This window comes from Salvelinus sp. IW2-2015, linkage group LG11, assembly GCF_002910315.2.
Source record: "Salvelinus sp. IW2-2015 linkage group LG11, ASM291031v2, whole genome shotgun sequence".
Lineage (NCBI taxonomy): Eukaryota > Metazoa > Chordata > Actinopteri > Salmoniformes > Salmonidae > Salvelinus > Salvelinus sp. IW2-2015.
The window spans coordinates 9,529,857-9,548,890 of NC_036851.1; the positions used below are offsets into that span (position 1 = coordinate 9,529,857).

The window sequence follows — 19,034 nt, forward strand, 5'->3', positions numbered from 1 at the left end:
CAGGATGATAACCCTCTAATTGGCTTCAGTGACAGCTGAGCTGACTATTACTAATTTGAATTTCATCCCAATCAGAAGTCAATAAGGCCGCCAATGTTTCTTTGTCTCAAAGAGGTTTATCTTTGTCTTTCCGTCATCATGAAGTCTCTTTTGCCTCTTGGAAGGTTACATTTTTTTAATTTATTTTTTACAGACGCACAAAAATAAGTGGGTTGAGTTAAAAACGGGACACAGTAAAGACAGAGTTCATATATCATAGTTGCCCTGCCTGCTTCTCCCATTGTAAAACATCAACTCACATCCCAACRTCCCCGACAAGTCCAATAGGGCAGAGGAGCGAGGAGACACTAAGGAGGTCACTCCACAACGGTCTCCCAGTCCTATCTCGGAACAAACCTGGGTGTCCCTCACTCCCCTAAATCTAACCTCAACCTTCCCAAATCTGCAGTCTTTTCCTGGCCATCCTTTCAGTCAGAAGACTCTCATGGGTAAGTGCAAGTCTGTCTCTTCTCCCCCGTCCGTCCATGTTCCTCTGTTGGAGATGGAGGTAAAGCATCAACAACCACCTGGCCAATCAGAGCCTTTCCCCCACTCAGGGGTTGGTAATTGGTTGGTGAGAGGGATTGAACGAGAGAGTGATGGTAGGGTTGATGTAGGAAAGGGGATGATGGGGGCAGGTTTAGATGCTGATAGATTGCAGGACTCTCCTCTCAGCATCGTTGAGGTGGCCAGAGAACATGCTGTAGCACGGAGACTGGGAAAACTGAGTCAGGAAATCTGTCAAGTAGGCCTAAAAACACAAAGCACAAGAACGTTCACTTAAAAAGTGAAGGTAAGACATCAAAATACAACCCAAAACGTCAGACCATTGAGATCTGTTCAATTTAACTTGATCAATCTCCTCAAGGAAAAAAAAAAAAAAAGCACAACCACATTTGCCCTGACTAGTCATGTTTGTGTAAACTAAATCTAAAATGAACAGATTAGCATTACCTGGAGGTCTATCTGATATATGGGGTCCTTCAAGGCATCTGGATCCTCCTCATCATCCTCCTCATAGTAGTTTTCATCTGGGRAAAAAAAACATGAAAAAAACTAAAACAATTTGATACCTGTGAAACATGGCAGATAGAGCTCCAAAACGTCTGCCTGCCTAGTGCACTGATTGAGTAGACATCTGGAAGAGCCCGAGAGGGAGGTTCTCACCATATTTGTTGGAAGCGATGAGGTCAGAGAGAAGCTGCCCGGTCAGCCCTTCATCCTCATCATCCTCCTCCTCCTCCTCCTCTTCCTCCCACATTCGTACTGAATCTGCAGTAACAACAAAACACTTTGGGATTAGCTACAATGGGGCCCAATTGATTTCATAACACACATACAGTTATCAGAGACCACATTTTCAACAGACAACACCAAGGTCATACGATTAAGAGACAGGAGGGTATTCACCAGCCAAATAAAGACATGAGTCTGACACAACTTTCAAAACTGCTTTCAACTCTAGGTAAGGGAATAAATACACTGAACAAAAATATTTTAAAACGCAACAATTTCAAAGGTTTTACTGAGTTACAGTTCATAAGGAAATCAGTAAAATTAAATAAATTATTTAGGCCCTAATCCATGGAATTCACATGACTGGGAATACAGATATTAATGTTGGGCATAGATAAGTAGGGGTGTAGATCAGAAAACCAGTCAGTATCTGGTGTGGCYACCATTTGCCTCATGCAGCGTGACATCTCCTTCACATAGAGTTGATCAGGCTGTTGATTGTGGCCTGTGGAATGTTGTCCCACTCCTCTTCAATGGCTGTGCGAAGTTTCTGGATATTGGCGGGAACTGGAACACGCTGTCGTACACGTCGATCCAGAGTTTGCCAAACATGCTCAACATGTCTGGTGAATATGCATTTTTAGCTTTCAGGAATTGTGTACAGATCCTTGCAACATGGGGCCATGCATTATCATGCTGAAACATGAGGTGATGGCGGCCGATGAATGGCACGACAATGGACCTCAGGATCTTGTCACAGTATCTCTGTGCATTCAAATTGCCATCGCTAAAATGCAATTGTGATCGTTGTCCGTAGCTTACGCCTGCCCATACCATAACCCCAATGCCACCATGGGGCACTCTGTTCACAACGTTGACATCAGCAAACAGCTCGTCCACACGACGCCATACATGCTGTCATCTGCCCGGTACAGTTGAAAACGGGATTCATCAGTGAAGTGCACACTTCTCCAGCGTGCCAGTGGCCATCGAAGGTGATCATTTCACCACTTAAGTCGGTTACTACGCCAAACTGCAGTCAGATCAAGACACTGGTGAGGWCGACGCGCACGCAGATGAGCTTCCCTGACACTGTTTCTGACAGTTTGTGCAGAAATTCTTCAGTTGTGTAAACCAACAGTTTCATCAGCTGTCCGGGTGGCTGGTCTCAGACGATCCAGCAAGTGAAGAAGCCGGATGTGGAGATCCTGGGCTGGCGTGGTTACACGTGGTCTGCGGTTGTGAGGCCAGTTGGACGTACTGGCAAATTCTCCAAAACAACATTGGAGGCGTCTCTAAAAGGTAGAGAAATTAACATTCAATTCTCTGGCAACAGCTCTGGCAGACATTCCTGCAGTCAGCATGCCAATTGCACGCTCCCTCAAAATCTGAGAGATCTGTGTGACAAAACGGCACATTTTAGAGCCGCCTTTTTATTTTCCCCCAGCACAAGGTGCACCTGCGTAATGATCATGCCGTTTAAAATCAGCTTCTTGATGTGCCACAACTGTCAGGTGGATGGATTACCTTGGCAAATGAGAAATGCTCCCTAACAGGGATGTAAACAAATTTGTGCACAACATTTGAGAGAAATACGCTTTTTGTGCGTATGGAACATTTCTGGGATCTTTTATTTCAGCTCATGAAACATGGTACCAACACTTCATATGTTACGTTTATATTTTTGTTCAGTGTATATCCTTTTGTAATTTGTCTGAACTGTCCCCTCAAGGCCAAAGAGAGAAATTGACATGCGTGGCTGTTACATAGCTGTAACGGATCACCTGGACTCCAGTCTGCTGCGGCAGCTCTGGTTGCGTTGGCCTCCACCACTGATGACAGCTCATTGACAATCAACTTAAAGACCTTCACTAGCAACGGAACGTTGGTCCACTTCTCTGGATCTGGAGAAAGCGAGAGCGAGACCTTATAGCAACACTAAGATGTGCATACCATCAAAGTGTAGACCACCAACAAAAACATTAACAATGAAGCAAATACATTCCTTATCATACACTAGGGCCAGAGAATGGGGGAAGAGGGTGCTTATATGGATCATTCATTCATATAGGCAACGCAATTTTCTTCGGCAAATGTATAGCATTTTCTTGTTTATTCTTATATTATTTCGACTAAACGCTTAGAAAAACAGCTGATGACAGAGGAGATCTGTATTGGTCTTACGCTTGGCAGATTTGGAGCGTGTGCGGATGCCCTCGTCAGGGCCGAAGACCTCCTCACCCTTGACAACGATGTCCTGGAGACGCTTGTCGTTTGTGTTGAGGCCGTGCTGCAGAAGCTTACACAGGGCTACCGTACTAAACAGGGACGACACAGGAGAAGGGGAAACACAAACGTCATAAACAAACAAAATAATAAATAGATTCTTAGCGTTTAACGGTTCAAATCCCTAGTAATAAAAGGTGGAAAGGGGAGTACAGAGAGGAACACACATTTGCTTCAACGGGTGGCCAACAGTCATATTCTACTTTATCATCTATCTTGGGGAGAGTGGCTGCTCCAGGGCCGACCCTAAGCCCTCACCTGACTTTGCCCTCATACTGTCCGTAGAAGAGGTGCTGTCGGCTCATCCATTCGGCCATGACAAACTCCAGGGCCGGTTTCCCTGTGGGGCCCGGCAGACTGCACAGGAACTCCAACAAAGGCTCCAGCTGAGAGTGGACCAGGTGGGCAAACACCATGATCAGAGACTGAGGAGAGGAGGAGAGAGATGATCAGAGACTGGGGAGAGGAGTCCAATGTTAGCAGGGTCTATACGGGTGGCAAAAGAGCAATCACTGAATAACCATGATGCAAGCCGATATACAACAGATGAAAATCAATTGAATACAGGAAGTTTTACATTTTGACACCTCAACATCCCAGAAACCACTGAATCCCACCGATGGATTTTGAGGGGTCAGTTCCAGAGAGTGACAGACGGAGGGCTTTCGTTCTACCTGCATGACACTGAGTGTCTCGGCCTGCTGCATCTTGCTGAGGATGGCTCTGAGGATCTGGTCCAGCTGCTCTCCCAGCTCGGTGCTGGCGATCAGCGTAGACACCAGGCGGCCCACGAAGGCAGCAGTGAACTCTGATGTCCTAGGGTCAAGTAGCTGGCTGACCACCTGCATCACGTACCACAGACCACTGTGGCCCTCCGTGTCCCTCCACTGGCCCACCTGCTCCAGAGCCACCGACACATACGCCCGCAGACACTCACCACCGTTCTGAAGAGGATGGGGTTTGAGTTCATTTCCATCAATTAATATATACAAGAGAGAAAAAAAAATCTATATAAAAAAGGTGTACAGGTGTAAAAAATAGAGTTGGGATGAACATCTTTGGGCCCTTCTCAGTCTGTGTACCTGCATGGTGGTGTTGTCATCTGTGCGGAGGGTACACTGGGCCACCACAGGGAAGGCCTGGCAGACCAGCATCTCAGAGAGCGGGGTTTTGGTGCATCTGACCACTGTGGTCAAGATGTCTATGGCTGTCTGTCAGGGAGGGAGCACAGGAGACAACTGTCAATATATGACTGACTTGGACCCTAAGAGTTGATAGTCAATAATAGGGATGTTACGATTCACAATAAATCAGACCCCAATTCAAAAGGTTTAAAGATACAAGTTTATTGGTCCATTGGCCTGGCTACCCAGACTCCTTGCTTCGGCAAAAGGCTACACCATGACACAGACATTAGTATCCTCTCTGCAATGAGTATGGATCAGAGTACCACCCCGACCAGTCACTCAATGCAAACACATTCGGGCCGTCTGATTGGTCCAGAAACCGATGGGTTGGGCCAGAGTCAGAACATACATAGGTAAAGCGGCGGTTAGAAAATGTGATTATCTGAATGGTTAGAGAATATCCAAATCGCTGAGGACTTTGTCTTGTACAACGCCCCTTGTCACCACAAACGACTTCAACGATGGCGGTCTCAGACTATGTATGTAGTGAATGACAGGCTAAACTGTGTGAGTTGTCAGGCTAAGTTGGTCCGTGGACAACAAACTGATCAAAATGTAGCATATTTTGGTCAGAAAATCAATTCAAAACGTAAAAAAATAAATAAATAAATAAAAAAATATAAAAAAAAATAAAAAAAAAAATCGCCGGAACACAACTATTATTTATTTTTTTACATTCTTTCTACCTTCTGAAAATACCTTCAGTGTCGAACTACATGTAACTGTGTTGATAGTCATTGATCTATAAATCATTTTGGATGCCCAACACCAGGCAATATCAGTAGCCTAGACAAACTGCGCACTCTGTCCAGCTTCGTGCACTGATCAACACAAGGTAGGCAGCCTGTTCCTGGTCTTGCACACCTTCAGCAATCAAATGCTAAAAACKGCTTGCACGATATTAGGCTTTATTATTTGAGAGACAACCTGTGTCATTTTCTAGGTTATTGTTATCCATGTTGAAAATGGTGTTGTACCGGAATAAAAGTAAGCTACCTGAGACAACGCATCTGGCTATACCTGCTGAACAGGACTTACAATAGATTTTACTTTACATTTTTCAGGAGTTTTGCTTCTAACTCGTTTCAATTGTTTCGTTTTGCTTTAAAACAATCAATGTATATGGTCATTTTTAGATATACAGGGTAACGTAAACAATTTCATAGCAAGGACAGCAATCACTTTTGCAAGGCGCACTGCATGGCTGAAGCAAGAAGAGATACATCGGAAAAAAACTTCCAAAACCATTGAATTTTGTGCTATAGATTAGCTAATTTGTAAACGATAAATACATCACTATTAATCTGCAAAAATGACAAGTTCATTAGTGGGTAATGGTGATTTCAGAAACAGGTAATGACAACAACAAMACTGGCTACATTGCCCCCCCACCCCAAATCTCATCGTGGTAGTGAGGTGGTAGATGACTCCATTATGGCTCCTCAGGCTCAGCCCAGGTGCCTATATAATACATACCCCATAGACATACACTGAGTATACCAAACATTAAGAACACCTGCTCTTTCCATGACAGAGTGACAAGGTGAATGCCATGATCCCTTATTGATGTCACTTGTTAAATCCACTACAAAATCAGTACAGAGGAGGAGACAGGTTAAATAAGTATTTTTAAGCCTCGAGTCAATTGAGACATCGATTGTGTGTGTGCGCCATTCAGAGGATGAATGGGCAACACAAAAAATGTAAGTGCTTTGAATGGGGTATGGTAGTAGGTGCCAGGCGCACTGGTTTGTGTTAGGAACTGCAACGCTGCTGGGCTTTTCCTTGCTTTACATAAATATTCTGACCATTTAGTCAGTACTTTGTTGAAGCACCTTTGGCAGTGATTATAGCCTCAAGTCTTTTTGGGTATGACATTACAAGCTTGGCACACCTGTATTTGGGGAGTTTCTCCCAAACTTCTCTGCAGATACTCTCAAGCTCTGTCAGGTTGGATGAGGAGTATTGCCGCACAGCTATTTTCAGGTCTCTCCAGAGATGTTCGATCGGGATCAAATCTGGGCTCTGGCTGGGCCACTCAAGGACATTTCGATTCTTGTCCCCAAGCCACTCCTGCATTGCCTTGGCTGTGTGCTTAGGGTCATTGTCCTGTTGGAAGGTGAACCTTTTCCCCAGTCTGAGGTCATGAGCGCTCTGGAGCAGGTTTTCATAAAGGATCTCTTTGTACCATTCATCTTTCCCTCGAGCCTGACTAGTCTCCCAGTCCCTGAAAAACATCCCCCCCCATCCCGCCACCACCATGCTTCATCGAAAGTATGGTGCCAGGTTTCCTCCAGACGCGAGTTCAAATTTGGTTACAACAGACCACATATTCTTGTTTCTCATGGTCTGAGAATCCTTTAGGTGCCTTTTGGCAAACTCAAAGCGGGCTGTTATGTGCCTTTTACTGAGGAGTGGCTTCCGTCTGGCCACTCTACCATAAAGGCCTGATTGGTGGACTGCTGCCAGAGATGGCTGTCCTTCTGGAAGATTCTCCCATTTTCACTAGAGCTCTGTCAGAGTGACCATCAGGTTCTTGGTCACCTCCCTGACCAAGGCCCTTCTCCCCCGACTGCTCAGTTTGGCGGGTGGGCAACTCTAGGAAGAGTCTTGGTGGTTCCAAATTTCTGGAGGCCACTGTGTTCTTGGGGACCTTCAATGCTGCAGAAATGTTTAGTACCCTTCCCCAGATCTGTGCCTCGACACAATCCTGTCTCAGAGCTCTACGGACAATTCCTTCGACCTCATGGCTTGGTTTTTGCTCTGACATACACTATATATGGTCCCACATTTGACAGACAGGTGTGTGCCTTTCCAAATCATGTCCAATCAATTGAATTTACAACAGGTGGACTCCAATCAAGTTGCAGAAACATCTCAAGGATGATCAATAGAAACAGGATGCACCGGAGCTCAATTTCGAGTCTCRTAGCAAGGGGTCTGAAAACTTATGTAAATAAGSTATTTCTGTTTTTCCTTAGACATTTTGGGGTATTGTGTGAAAATTTACACACATTTTAAAATAAGGCTGTAACAAATAGTGGAAAAGGTCAAGGGGTGTGAATACTTTCAGAAGACACTGACACACACTGAAAAGTTTGGACACTTATTCATTCAAGGGTTTTTCTTTATTTTTACTATTTTCTACATTGTAGAACAATAGTGAAGACATCAAAACTATGAAATAACACATATGGAATCATGTAGTAACCAAAAAAAGTGTTAAATCAAAACATATTTTATATTTGAGATTTGTCAAAGTAGCCACCCTTTGCCTTGATGACAGCTTTCCATTCTCTCAACCAGCTTCATGAGTTAGTCACCTGGAATGCTTTCCCAATAGTCATGAAGGAGTTCCCTCATATGGTGAGCACTTGTTAGCTGCTTTTCCTTCACTCTGCRGTCCAACTCATCCCAAACCATCTCATTTGGGTGACTGTGGCGGCCAGGTCATCTGATGAAGCACTCCATCACTCTCCTTCTTGGTAAATAGCCCTTACATAGCCTGGAGGTGTGTTGGGTCATTGTCCTGCTGAAAACAAATGAAAGTCCCGCTAAACCCAAACCAGATTGGATGGCGTATCGCTGCAGAATGCTGTGGTAGCCATGCTGGTTAAGTGTGCCTTGAATTCTAAATAAATCACTGACAGTGTCACCAGCAAAGCACCCCCATACCATCACACCTATTCCTCCATTGCTTCACGGTGGGAACAACACATGCGGAGATCATCCATTCACCTACTCTGCGTCTCACAAAGACACGGCAGTTGGAAACAAATCTACAATTTGGACTCATCAGACCAAAAGGACAGATTTTCACCGGTCTAATGTCCACTGCTTGGGTTTCTTGGCCCAAGCAAGTCTCTTCCTSTTATTGGTGTCCTTTAGTAGTGGTTTCTTTGCAGCAATTCGACCATGAAGGCCTGATTCACTCAGTCTCCTCTGAACAGTTAATGTTGAGATGTGTGTTACTTGAACTCTGAAGCATTTATTTGGGCTGCAATTTCTGGAGGCTGGTAACTCTAATGAACTTATCCTCTGCAGCAGAGGTAACTCTGGCTCTTCCTTTCCTGTGGCGGTCCTCATGAGAGCCAGTTTCATCATAGCGCTTGATGGTTTTTGCGACTGCACTTGAAGAAACTTTCAAAATTGTTGATATTGTCCAGATTGACTGAACTTCATGTCTTAATGTAAAGGACTGTCATTTCTCTTTGCTTATTTGAGCTGTTCTTGCCATAATATGGACTTGGTATTTTACCAAATAGGGCTATCTTCTGTATACCACCCCTACCTTGTCACAACACAACTGACTGGCACAAACACATTAAGTTAAGAAAWTCCACAAATTAACTTAAGGCACACCTTTTAATTGAAATGCATTCCAGGTGACTACCTTATGAAGCTGGTTGAGAGAATGCCAACAGTGTGCAAAGCTGTCATCAAGGCAAAGGGTTGCTACTTTGAATTATCTAAAATACATTTTGATTTGTTTAACACTTGTGGTTACTACATGATTACATGTGTTATTTCATAGTTTGATGTCTTAGCGATTGTTCTAAAAATGTAGAAAATAGTAGAAATAAAGAAGAACCCTTGAATGAGTAGGTGTCCAAACTTTTGACTGGTACACACACACACACACACACACACACACACCTCGTCCTAATATTTATATATTTCTTAATTCCATTCTTTTACTCATAGATGTGTGTGTATTGTTTGATATTACTGCACAGTCGGAGCTAGTAACAAGCATTTCACTACACCCACAGTAACATCCGCTAAATAGGTGTATGCGACCAATAAAATGTGATTTTGACTTAATATAAGTTTCAAATGGAAGGCAAACAGATCGTCATCGGTAGCACCATAGACTCCACTGATCAACCAAAACAAGCTCAATAACTCAAWGCGTGGACACACTCCTATTGAATATGCATTCACCTGGATAGTGAGTAGGCTTATGCAATCTTAAACTTACCCAGTTCATCAAATACAACTATTACCATWATGTTATGCAGTTAGATTGTTTTTACCAAAGTGAAATATATTGTTTGATTTAAAAATGTATGCATTAMTGCATACATGGCTGTCTCTGGGAAATGTTGTCACACAAAATGTCACATTTAATAATATTGAATATYGGCCTTCCTTGACMCCCAAAAATTGGTATAGGCCCTAGAAAATCCATATCGGTTGTTCTCTAAGGAGTGCCAAGCAGAGATGCATCGGGCCCCATTTTTACAGTCTTTGGTATGACTTAGCCAGGGATCGAACTCCCAACCTTTCAATCTCAGAGCGGACACTATCCACAAGGCTACTGTGTTGGTCTGACGCATAATGCTGATGTAAAGTAAGGTCTTGCACAAAGTGGACTTACTGCACACATGCCGAAGGGGATCTTGTCAGGGGGGGCCTGCATAATGCTGACCAGGGTGGGGATGAGGCGCATCTGCATGGGTCCCTGGCAAGCCTCGATTTGGGCCAGCTCCTTAAAGATGTCCTGGGACAGAGACGCCACCACTGAGTCTGGGGAGAGGACAGGAGAGTTCAATACAGTGGCACAAGTTTATGTGAAAGGTTGGGATAGATGTAAGCCATATGGTAATACCTCAATCTGTCTATCGGACTCAACTATGAACTAAATGAGTGCCAACTGCCAAGGTTAGTTACCTACCGTTACTATACTTGAGGAAGATGGCGATGGTGAGGGGGCAGATCTTGTTCTCTGCGCTGGTGGTGAAGGCTGGGTCCACGGTGGAGACGATACACAGGGTCTCCATGACCAGGGTGAGAACCTCGGAGCTGAACTGGGCTGCCAGCTGCACCAGCCCGTCCAGAACAGCAGGCAGGAACGGCTGCAGGACATGGGTACTCTCGGACAGCTTCAGCTGGTCACAGTACCTGAGAAGATCACACACACATTTACCACCTGTATGCCAACACACWTACTGTGACGGTGTTGTGATTGTTTTTGTTGTAAGGCTAGTTGGGTGACAAACTAGAGGCATTTATGCATCCATCTATGCCATCACTGCTTTTACCTGGTCTAGCTTATTGTTATTATGACTGGAGGGAAAAAACCTCTACCGTGCTCTATACAGCATGTCAGAAGTATAGAGGTTTAAGCTTTCTTAAACTCCGCTCAAAAACAATACTTTGGTATTTTTTCCCCATTAGTCCACTGTTGATACAGTCACTGGCCACATCATCATGATGCAAGTGCCACTACTTCTTGAAAGTCCAATATCTTGAAAACTTGACTGCTGACATGGAAAACATTTTGGGAATGTATCAATAGCGGAACGGGAAAAAATATATACCATATATATATTTTATTATTGTTTTGATGGATTTTTCCTTTAAGTGTTGATCTCACTCACCCCCAGATGGCGCGTACAGCTGAGATGCGGACCGAGGGAGGTTGGCTGTCGTGCAGGCCGCTGACGGTGGCCTGGAGGAACTGCTGGATGAGCTCAGGGGTCATGGCTGCTGTGAAGCGGCTGGCTGCCCAAAGGGCACGGCCCAGCAGGAATGGAGAGGCCGCTGGGGGGAACGAGTTAAGGGACAGGTGGTTATTATGTAGCTACATCTCAATTTTATTCATTTAGCTCTTATCCAGAGTGACTTACAGTTAGCTAGGTAGGCACATACTGTACTGTGAGCCACGTTCAAACTCAAGAGTCCACGGCTGCAGTGTATGCAGGTTATAGCTTCTCCCTTACACTTCATTGACATCTTGATCACTGTCAGACAAGAACATACAGTGCCTTCYCAAAAGTACTCAGACCCCTTGACTTTTTCCACAATGTTACATTACAGCCTTATACTAAAATTGATTCAAAAAATAACAAATCCTCGGCCATCTACACACAGTACCCCATAATGACAAAGCAAAACAGGTTTATACATTTTTGCAAATTTACGAGAAAAAACAGAAATACCTTATTTACATAAGTATTTAGACCCTTCGCGATGAGACTCGAAATTCACCTCAGGGGCGTCCTGTTTCTTTAGACCATCCTTGAGATGTTTCTACAACTTGGAGTCCACCTGTGGTAAATTMWATTGATTGGACATGATATGGAAAGGCAYACACYTGTCTAYATAAGATCCCACAGTTGACAGTGCATGTCAGAGCAAAAACCAAGCCATCAAGTCAAAGGAATTGTCCTTAGAGACAGGATTGTGTCGAGGCACAGATCTGGGGAAGGGTACCAAAATATTTCTGCAGCATTGAAGGCCCACAAGAACACAGTGGCCTCAATCATTCTTAAATGGAAGAAGTTTGGAACCACCAAGACTCTACCTAGAGCTGGCAGCCCAGCCAAACTGAGCAATCAGGGGAGAAGGGCCTTTGTCCGGGAGGTGACCAAGAACCCGATGCTCACTCTRACAGAGCTTTAGAGTTCCTTTGTGGAGATGGGAGAACCTTCCAGAAGAACAATGTTAAAAATGAATGGRSMAARKWMMRRRGGRWYCYTKRWKRAAAMCYKSYYCMRRRKKSYYMRGRMCCCMRRMYMSMSYMARRKKYWCMYYYYMMMASRRSAMMRMSMCYMWAMACACAGTCAAGACAATGCAGGAGTGGCTTCGGGACAAGTATCTGAATGTCCTTGAGTGGCCAAGCCAGAGCCTGGACTTGAACCCGATCGAACATCTCTGGAAAGCCCTGAAAATAGCTGTGCAGCAACGCTCCCCATCCAACCTGACAGAGCTTGAGAAGAATTGGAGAAACTCCCCAAATACATGTGCCAATCTTGTAGCGTCATACCCAAGAAGACTCGATGCTGTAGTCGCTGCCAAAGGTGCATCAAAGTACTGAGTAAAGGGTCTGATTACCTAGGTAAATGTGATATTTAAGTTATTTTTAATAAATTATCAAATTGATAACCTGTTTTTGCTTTGTCATTACGGGGTATTGTATGTAGATGAGGGGGAAAAAAACCAATTTAATCAATTTTAGAATCTAATAAAATGTTGAAAAAGTAAAGGGGTCTGAAAACTTCCCGAAGGCACTATAACCAAACACTGCTGCCCAGGAGCTGAGCAAGAGATCCCAGACTGRCTAACCTGTGAGGTTGAGGTCAGCCAGGATGACGTTAGCCAGGAAGCCGTGCATATCAAACTGAACACGGCCGCTCTTCACATTCTCTGTGATGATGGTCTTTACTGAGCCCAGAGCTAACAAACACGCCTCATGGACCTTCCACCTGCAGGACGGGATAACACAGGGGTGAGGAGAGCGCAGACCTAGAGTCTGACTGCATGGTGATTGTTTAGCTATGGTGTGAATCTCAATAGTCAAGTGATCTCCTCCTTGTCTCCTTTCCTCAGTCTGCACAGACATAAAAATACCTGGACAGATGAAAGCAAATTCCTGAAAGGCATCCATTTCGCTTTCACCTAGCCGGTGTTTTCAGGTCAGTGCATAGGACAAACAGGAGACAAGAAGAGGAAGCCACTAATGACTTCAGAGAGACAACCGCTGTCTATTGTCATGCTGCCGGTGTGTGGTCCTCACCAGTGTTCGTTGCCGCTGTTCTTGGCCTGCTCTGCTTCCTGCAGGTGTCTCGTCGCTGCCGCCGCCAACGCTGCCGCACTCTCGTTCTGGAACTCTGTCGCCACAGCCTGTTGGAAGAGGAGAACGGTTAAATTGAAAAAAATAAGTATTGTGACRTCTCCAAAAAGGTCACATTGACCAGAGCCTACACATGGAATGGTAGCCGTCTGCGTGTGGGAGTATTCTTTCACGAGGGTTGAACACATAGAGCCACAGAAAGGAGTGCACCCTATGGGGAATAAGGTAACATTTCAGAATAGCCCAAACTGTTAGTGTCCCACGTGAAGTTCTCACCAGCAGCAGGTCCTGGGCTGAGATCCTGACGGAGTAGGAGAAGGTGTCGTCATCCTCGTCCTCCACAAACTGCTGGGGGTTGCCCGTCCACACCTTGATCTGCGGAGAAATTACTACGGATGAAGAACACATACACAATACCAACCGATGTAGTCTTTTTTTGGGACAAAAACGGATTCTCTTAAAAATGTCACACACACACAGGGGTGAGGTTGTTCGTACCTGATCCTCGGTGATCTGCATGTAGACAATGATGTAGTAGATCAGCTCAGGCAGAGACCTCTTCACAGTGCTCTTGAACTTGCTGTTCTCCAGCAACGTGTGGATGAACTCAAAGATACTAAACACCAGGTTCTCAAAGCCCAGAACCTCACCTGGGAGAAAAATGCACACAAATAAATACCTCGAATCTCAACCAAGACGACTTATGTCTAGATCAGCCCGTGTCACAGATTGATTTCATTTATTCGACAATGGAAAAAAAGTACATATACAGCCAGTAAAGATATGAATAGGATAAGGACGTACTCACCGTCAGAGTCAACGGGGTCGTCTACCTCCTCTGTGTAGTTGACTTCTGTTCTGACATAAGTGCACACACGGTTAAGGAAACCCCCATTCTCAGGACATCGACCATTCTCTACAGCTAGGTGGGCTCGCTAGCTCCCATAATTTTTTTTTAAAAAAGGGCAAAGTGGAGATAATAGCTCACTATTGACAGATGTGAACCAAAGGGAACGAAGACAACGAGCTACAATAAGATGAAAGAGCAGAGGACATAGTTGCATTGTGAAGGATATAAAGCAGCGCTCTCTGTCAGGGTGTTCCAGACGATGGGCAGGATCTGCTGCATGGACAAAACCATGGGTTTGGGGAAGTTCTTCACTAGAGCAGTCACAGCCTTTGGAGGAGGTAAAAAGGTAGAGAGAAGGATGGATCAGGACAACTGATAAGATTTGGTCTCCGGATCCCAAATTAAATCCATGGGAGTATAAATCCTTCTGTGGTCATCTTCTCACCTTGAGGACCTCCATCTTGAGGCCRCTGTCTGAGGAGGGTCCATCAGGCATCTGCAGGGCCTGAATGAATGCCTCAGTGAACTGCTGCACTACGGGGAAGATCAGGGCCTTGGCCGCACCCTTCTCCAGCTCCTCTATYGCACAGATAAGATAGGCACAGGTGGTGAAGATCTCCACGGCTCTGGAGCGGGTACGGATGCTGTAGATCTCCATCATGGTGAAGATCTTGTACATCTCAGGCAGAATTACTGGGGCCACCAAAGGCATCTGAGTATCTGTCACCTCACGGGTAAACTCTTTGAGAAAAGGCCAGAGGGATGAAGTGAACACACGGAGCAAATACARATGGAGCACAAGAAGAGGTCGATTTGGAATTGGGGATGTGGGTGTCCTTACCTGTGAGGACCCTCATGGCCCCGTGCACTGCGCTGACGTCACCGCTGACCAACATGTCCATGAGAAGGGTGAAGAGCCGAGGCCAGGCTTCGGGCCAGTCCCAGTGGGCGATGGCCGACACAGCGTAGGCCACGCTGGACCGCACCTTACTGATGGCCTCCCTGAGACCCCCAGGCAAAAGCTCCCTGATGGCTGCCTTGGCCTGGAGAGAGAGAGGGAGAGAGAGGGGGGGGGGTAATTTAGGCATCATTAGCTGTTTATTAAATCCTCCTCTATGTTTTGAAATAGCTAGCCATTGACAATGATCCATTTCAACTAGGCTAGTTGAAAGAATGACATGGCGCTTTGCTTACCCGGTCTGTGGTCTCTGGGGGCCTGAACTTCTCAGACAGGGAACACCAGTGGGTCTCCACATACTGCTTCAGGATGACTGAGGCCAACTGAACACATACAGTGTAATGAATTAATTGAATGATAGATATAGCAGTGTGAAGGAGATGCTGAGAAGTAGTCACACACCATATAACTACAATTYTTCTGCTAACTAACCTGACGAATGGCCAGAGCTCCCTGAGGATCCACAGTTAGCTCTGAAAGGTGGACTCCAAACTCTACAAGACAAATTGAGCAACATCAACAGTGGAGAGATCATCAGGCATACAGACACTCTTGGAAGCACACTAGCCATGTCTTAGGGGGTGGCATGCATGCATGGAACGCAGGGACAAAGTGTCCAAAATGTTCATATGATTTGACTCATGACCAACTCATCGACAATTCTAAGTACCTTTGAACATTTACAACAAGCACTGGAGAACTCTTCCAAAGGGTTTTATGCTCCTCAGTAGGACTCATCCCCTCTTCCCTGCAACGTACCACCACTCTGTCCCCAGCTTTAACTGAGTGACATCAGAGTCCAGGAGACAATGTTCCATACATAGAGCAGCTCCCTCAGAACGTGGCCTGCTGGGCCCATTCTTGCCGCTGTGACACTGCAGTGGATCCTGACAGACAGCCTGCACAATCAGCCTTTTTAGCCGTGTCAGAGAGGAACGCCGCAGACAAAGGCACTGTACACACTGTCCCTATATTCACCCCCCCCCCCACACTCTATTTTGGATTAATGGCAAACTGGTTTAGGGTAGCTACTGTACTTTACTATATAGCTAAATAAGCATATGGTAGCTATTCATTCAACACCCATAGGATAGTAGGGGAAGGGCGTGTGCAGTATTGAAATTAAACACGAAACAATGTTTTTCCTGGGATATTAAAACATGAAAAAAAGCATAGTTGTCAAAACGACTGATGCCGTCAGTTTTCAAAGGCTGGAATCTGCAAGGTAGAGTACGGTGTAATCMTATTCGCGGGAAACTTTCCAGATCGAATGGTTACAATAGCGACCCTAAAACGATTTCATAGCCTTGATTATCATTCATCCTATCACCTGTCACCCTTCTAGAATTCCAAGTGGAAAGCAGGGCTCTGGGCTCGAAATAAGATCTCACGAATGTAAATTGCTAGCTAGCTATCAAGTCTTACCTGCTGCTTATAGTCAGTCCACCTAGCAAACTATTATTTGCACGTATTAGTTAACTTGCCATTTTAATTGCAGGCAGTTAAAATAGATTCTCCCTGGTTGAATTGATCCGCCATCATGTGTGTGGATGCTAGTTACAACACAGAGTGGAATTAAATTGCTGCTTAAATTAGCTAGCAATCAAGAATGCTGGAGGCAGACAGTCTCTCTCTCTCTCTCTCACACACACACACACACACATAGTCAGTCCACCTAGCAAACTATTATTTGCACGTATTAGTTAACTTGCCATTTTAATTGCAGGCAGTTAAAATAGATTCTCCCTGGTTGAATTGATCCGCCATCATGTGTGTGGATGCTAGTTACAACACAGAGTGGAATTAAATTGCTGCTTAAATTAGCTAGCAATCAAGAATGCTGGAGGCAGACAGTCTCTCTCTCTCTCTCACACACACACACACACACAGAGAGAGAGAGAGAGAGAGAGAGCTAACTAACTTGTTAGCCGCTAACTTAGGTAGGTAGTTGGGAATAGGCTAACTACATTCATTTGCGCCACTTGCTAGCCAATTGGAGAGAACCGAACATAATATATATTTTTTAATCATAACAAGCCAACATGACAGTATTTTTTTTGTCTGCTGTACAGTAGCTAGCATTCATCTTTCCGTACAGACCCATCATATGCATGGAATTTAGCTATCATGTCAATTCACTCTCTTGACATCAGCTGGTCTAGCAATGCTAGAGTCCATGCTTAACTTACCCTCTGTCACTTCCAACACTTTTATTTGCTCCTCAGCGGCTGCTCGCACTTCTTGAACCGGGGACAGGATAGCCGTTAACGTATCAATCAGTGCTTCTTTAAGTCCTTGTTGAACCGGTCCGGCAGAGGCCGACCGAGGACCTGTCGCACTCATGCCTGCCATGTTTTCACCCGCAAAGCCTGAAGCCCGCTACAGCGGTCGTCACTAGTTAACACAGGCACCAAGTCATAAATGCCGCATATTTATACAATTGATCTTCTTAAAATCAGATTTATTAACATAACCACACGGCCTTATAACTACAATAACACCCCAAAGCTATTTTCTTTTAATGATTTTTTTTAACGATATAGGCAATTTTGACTTTGTGATTGTGGCTGTGTCTATTGGAAACACGCTAGTCTTAATTTAAATGTAGGGTTAGGCATGATGTTAGCAATGCGGTTAGGGTGAAGGTTAGGTTTAAAATCAGATTTTAATTAGATACATTTTAGAAAAGGGCGGTGTTTAGTCATAATTATGACATAGTGGCTGTGTTAACTAGTGACGACCAGTCTTGGGGACCAGTGGGCGGGACTTCGAAATAACTTTTTTTTCTTCCAAGATGATGCTTGGGCTTGTGATTAGCTCCATCTTTTGGCTAGGATGTGATACAACCAACAGTAAAAAGTAAATCGGGTGTCCACTGCCTTCAAAATATTGTTGCTCCGAGGAACTTTGGTCTTAACTTGAGAAAGTCAACGTTAGGCAAAATAGCCAGATTGAGTATAATGAAGATTGTTGTATAATGAAGACACACTTACCCCCAGACACATGATGACCCTATAGTGACTATTGTGATTGTGCTTTCACTCAATTGAACCTGCTTCTTTACACATCACATGGGATGAATGTAAATAGTTTTTAAATCCTCCATCTACTTCATCTTAACAGAGGTGAATGTATTGTGTTGGATACCTGCCTAGTGCCTACTGGACATTTGCTATGATCGCTCCAATTCTTTGAAATCAGTACAGATGAAGAAAAGGTGATCAGGGAATTTAGTCTCTTTAGTTGCAGTCTTGGCCTCGTAATACAATACTATTCAGCTGATCAAATATCTGTTTTGTTCTTTGTTCAAGTAATTACCAGGAGAGCAACAAGACTAGTTTCATCCTCCACACTTACGTTTTAAAGTTATAATAGGTCAGGCTACTGAAGAACAGACCAGTTCCTAAATGTTGCATCTTATGTGGCTGTGGCAACATGCAACAGAGACTGTTATCTACCATGAAGGCCATTTTGAAGGTTTGCTGATCTTGTTTTTCAAGCTGACAGTTGACTGGACAAACAGATCATAACTGCCTCACACCATTGATGATCATCTATACACCATCAATTCAGGACACCATAGAGCTATAGAGAGCCTTTGTCTCCGAGACTCTGTCCAAAAACAACCCCTCACCCCTCTAGTTTTGCAGTTCTGAAATAAGTGCATAGGCGTAAGCGACATAACCCAGAAGCTCCCCTAGACTAATCGGAAGACTAGGTGAAAATCACAGTATAATAACCTAGTTTTACACCTATCCAATCCCTTCAGATCTGAAAACCCCAAAGAGGTTAAGGACCTGGGGTTGTTTTTGGAAGAAGCCATTCTATAGCCACCCACTGGGCATTGTCACCATTTTTATATTGTTCTTTCATTTTTCATTCACCTAACACCAGCACATA

The 19,034-nt window shown here is 44.5% G+C and overlaps 1 protein-coding gene across 2 annotated transcripts; it reads right to left on the minus strand.

The window, feature by feature from the left end:
- Window positions 1–55: 55 nt before the first annotated feature.
- Window positions 56–18,672, minus strand: LOC111969757 (importin-9-like). Of its 2 annotated transcripts, none has more exons than XM_023996002.2 (22): window positions 17,324–18,672; window positions 15,567–15,628; window positions 15,371–15,457; window positions 15,018–15,219; window positions 14,622–14,917; window positions 14,403–14,503; window positions 14,135–14,193; window positions 13,825–13,976; window positions 13,603–13,701; window positions 13,270–13,376; window positions 12,819–12,958; window positions 11,132–11,294; window positions 10,426–10,652; window positions 10,129–10,277; window positions 4,644–4,772; window positions 4,236–4,505; window positions 3,820–3,986; window positions 3,460–3,593; window positions 3,060–3,179; window positions 1,207–1,311; window positions 994–1,070; window positions 56–790 (listed from the first exon to the last, which is right to left on the minus strand). In XM_023996002.2, exons 1-22 carry the CDS (start codon window positions 17,484–17,486, stop codon window positions 680–682), a joined length of 3,120 nt encoding a protein of 1,039 aa, XP_023851770.1. In that variant the 5' UTR covers window positions 17,487–18,672; the 3' UTR covers window positions 56–679. The 2 variants fall into 2 exon arrangements, with proteins under 2 accessions (XP_023851770.1, XP_023851771.1); XM_023996003.2 differs by lacking the exon at window positions 17,324–18,672 and adding an exon at window positions 15,805–16,105.
- Between the last annotated feature and the right edge of the window lie 362 nt (window positions 18,673–19,034).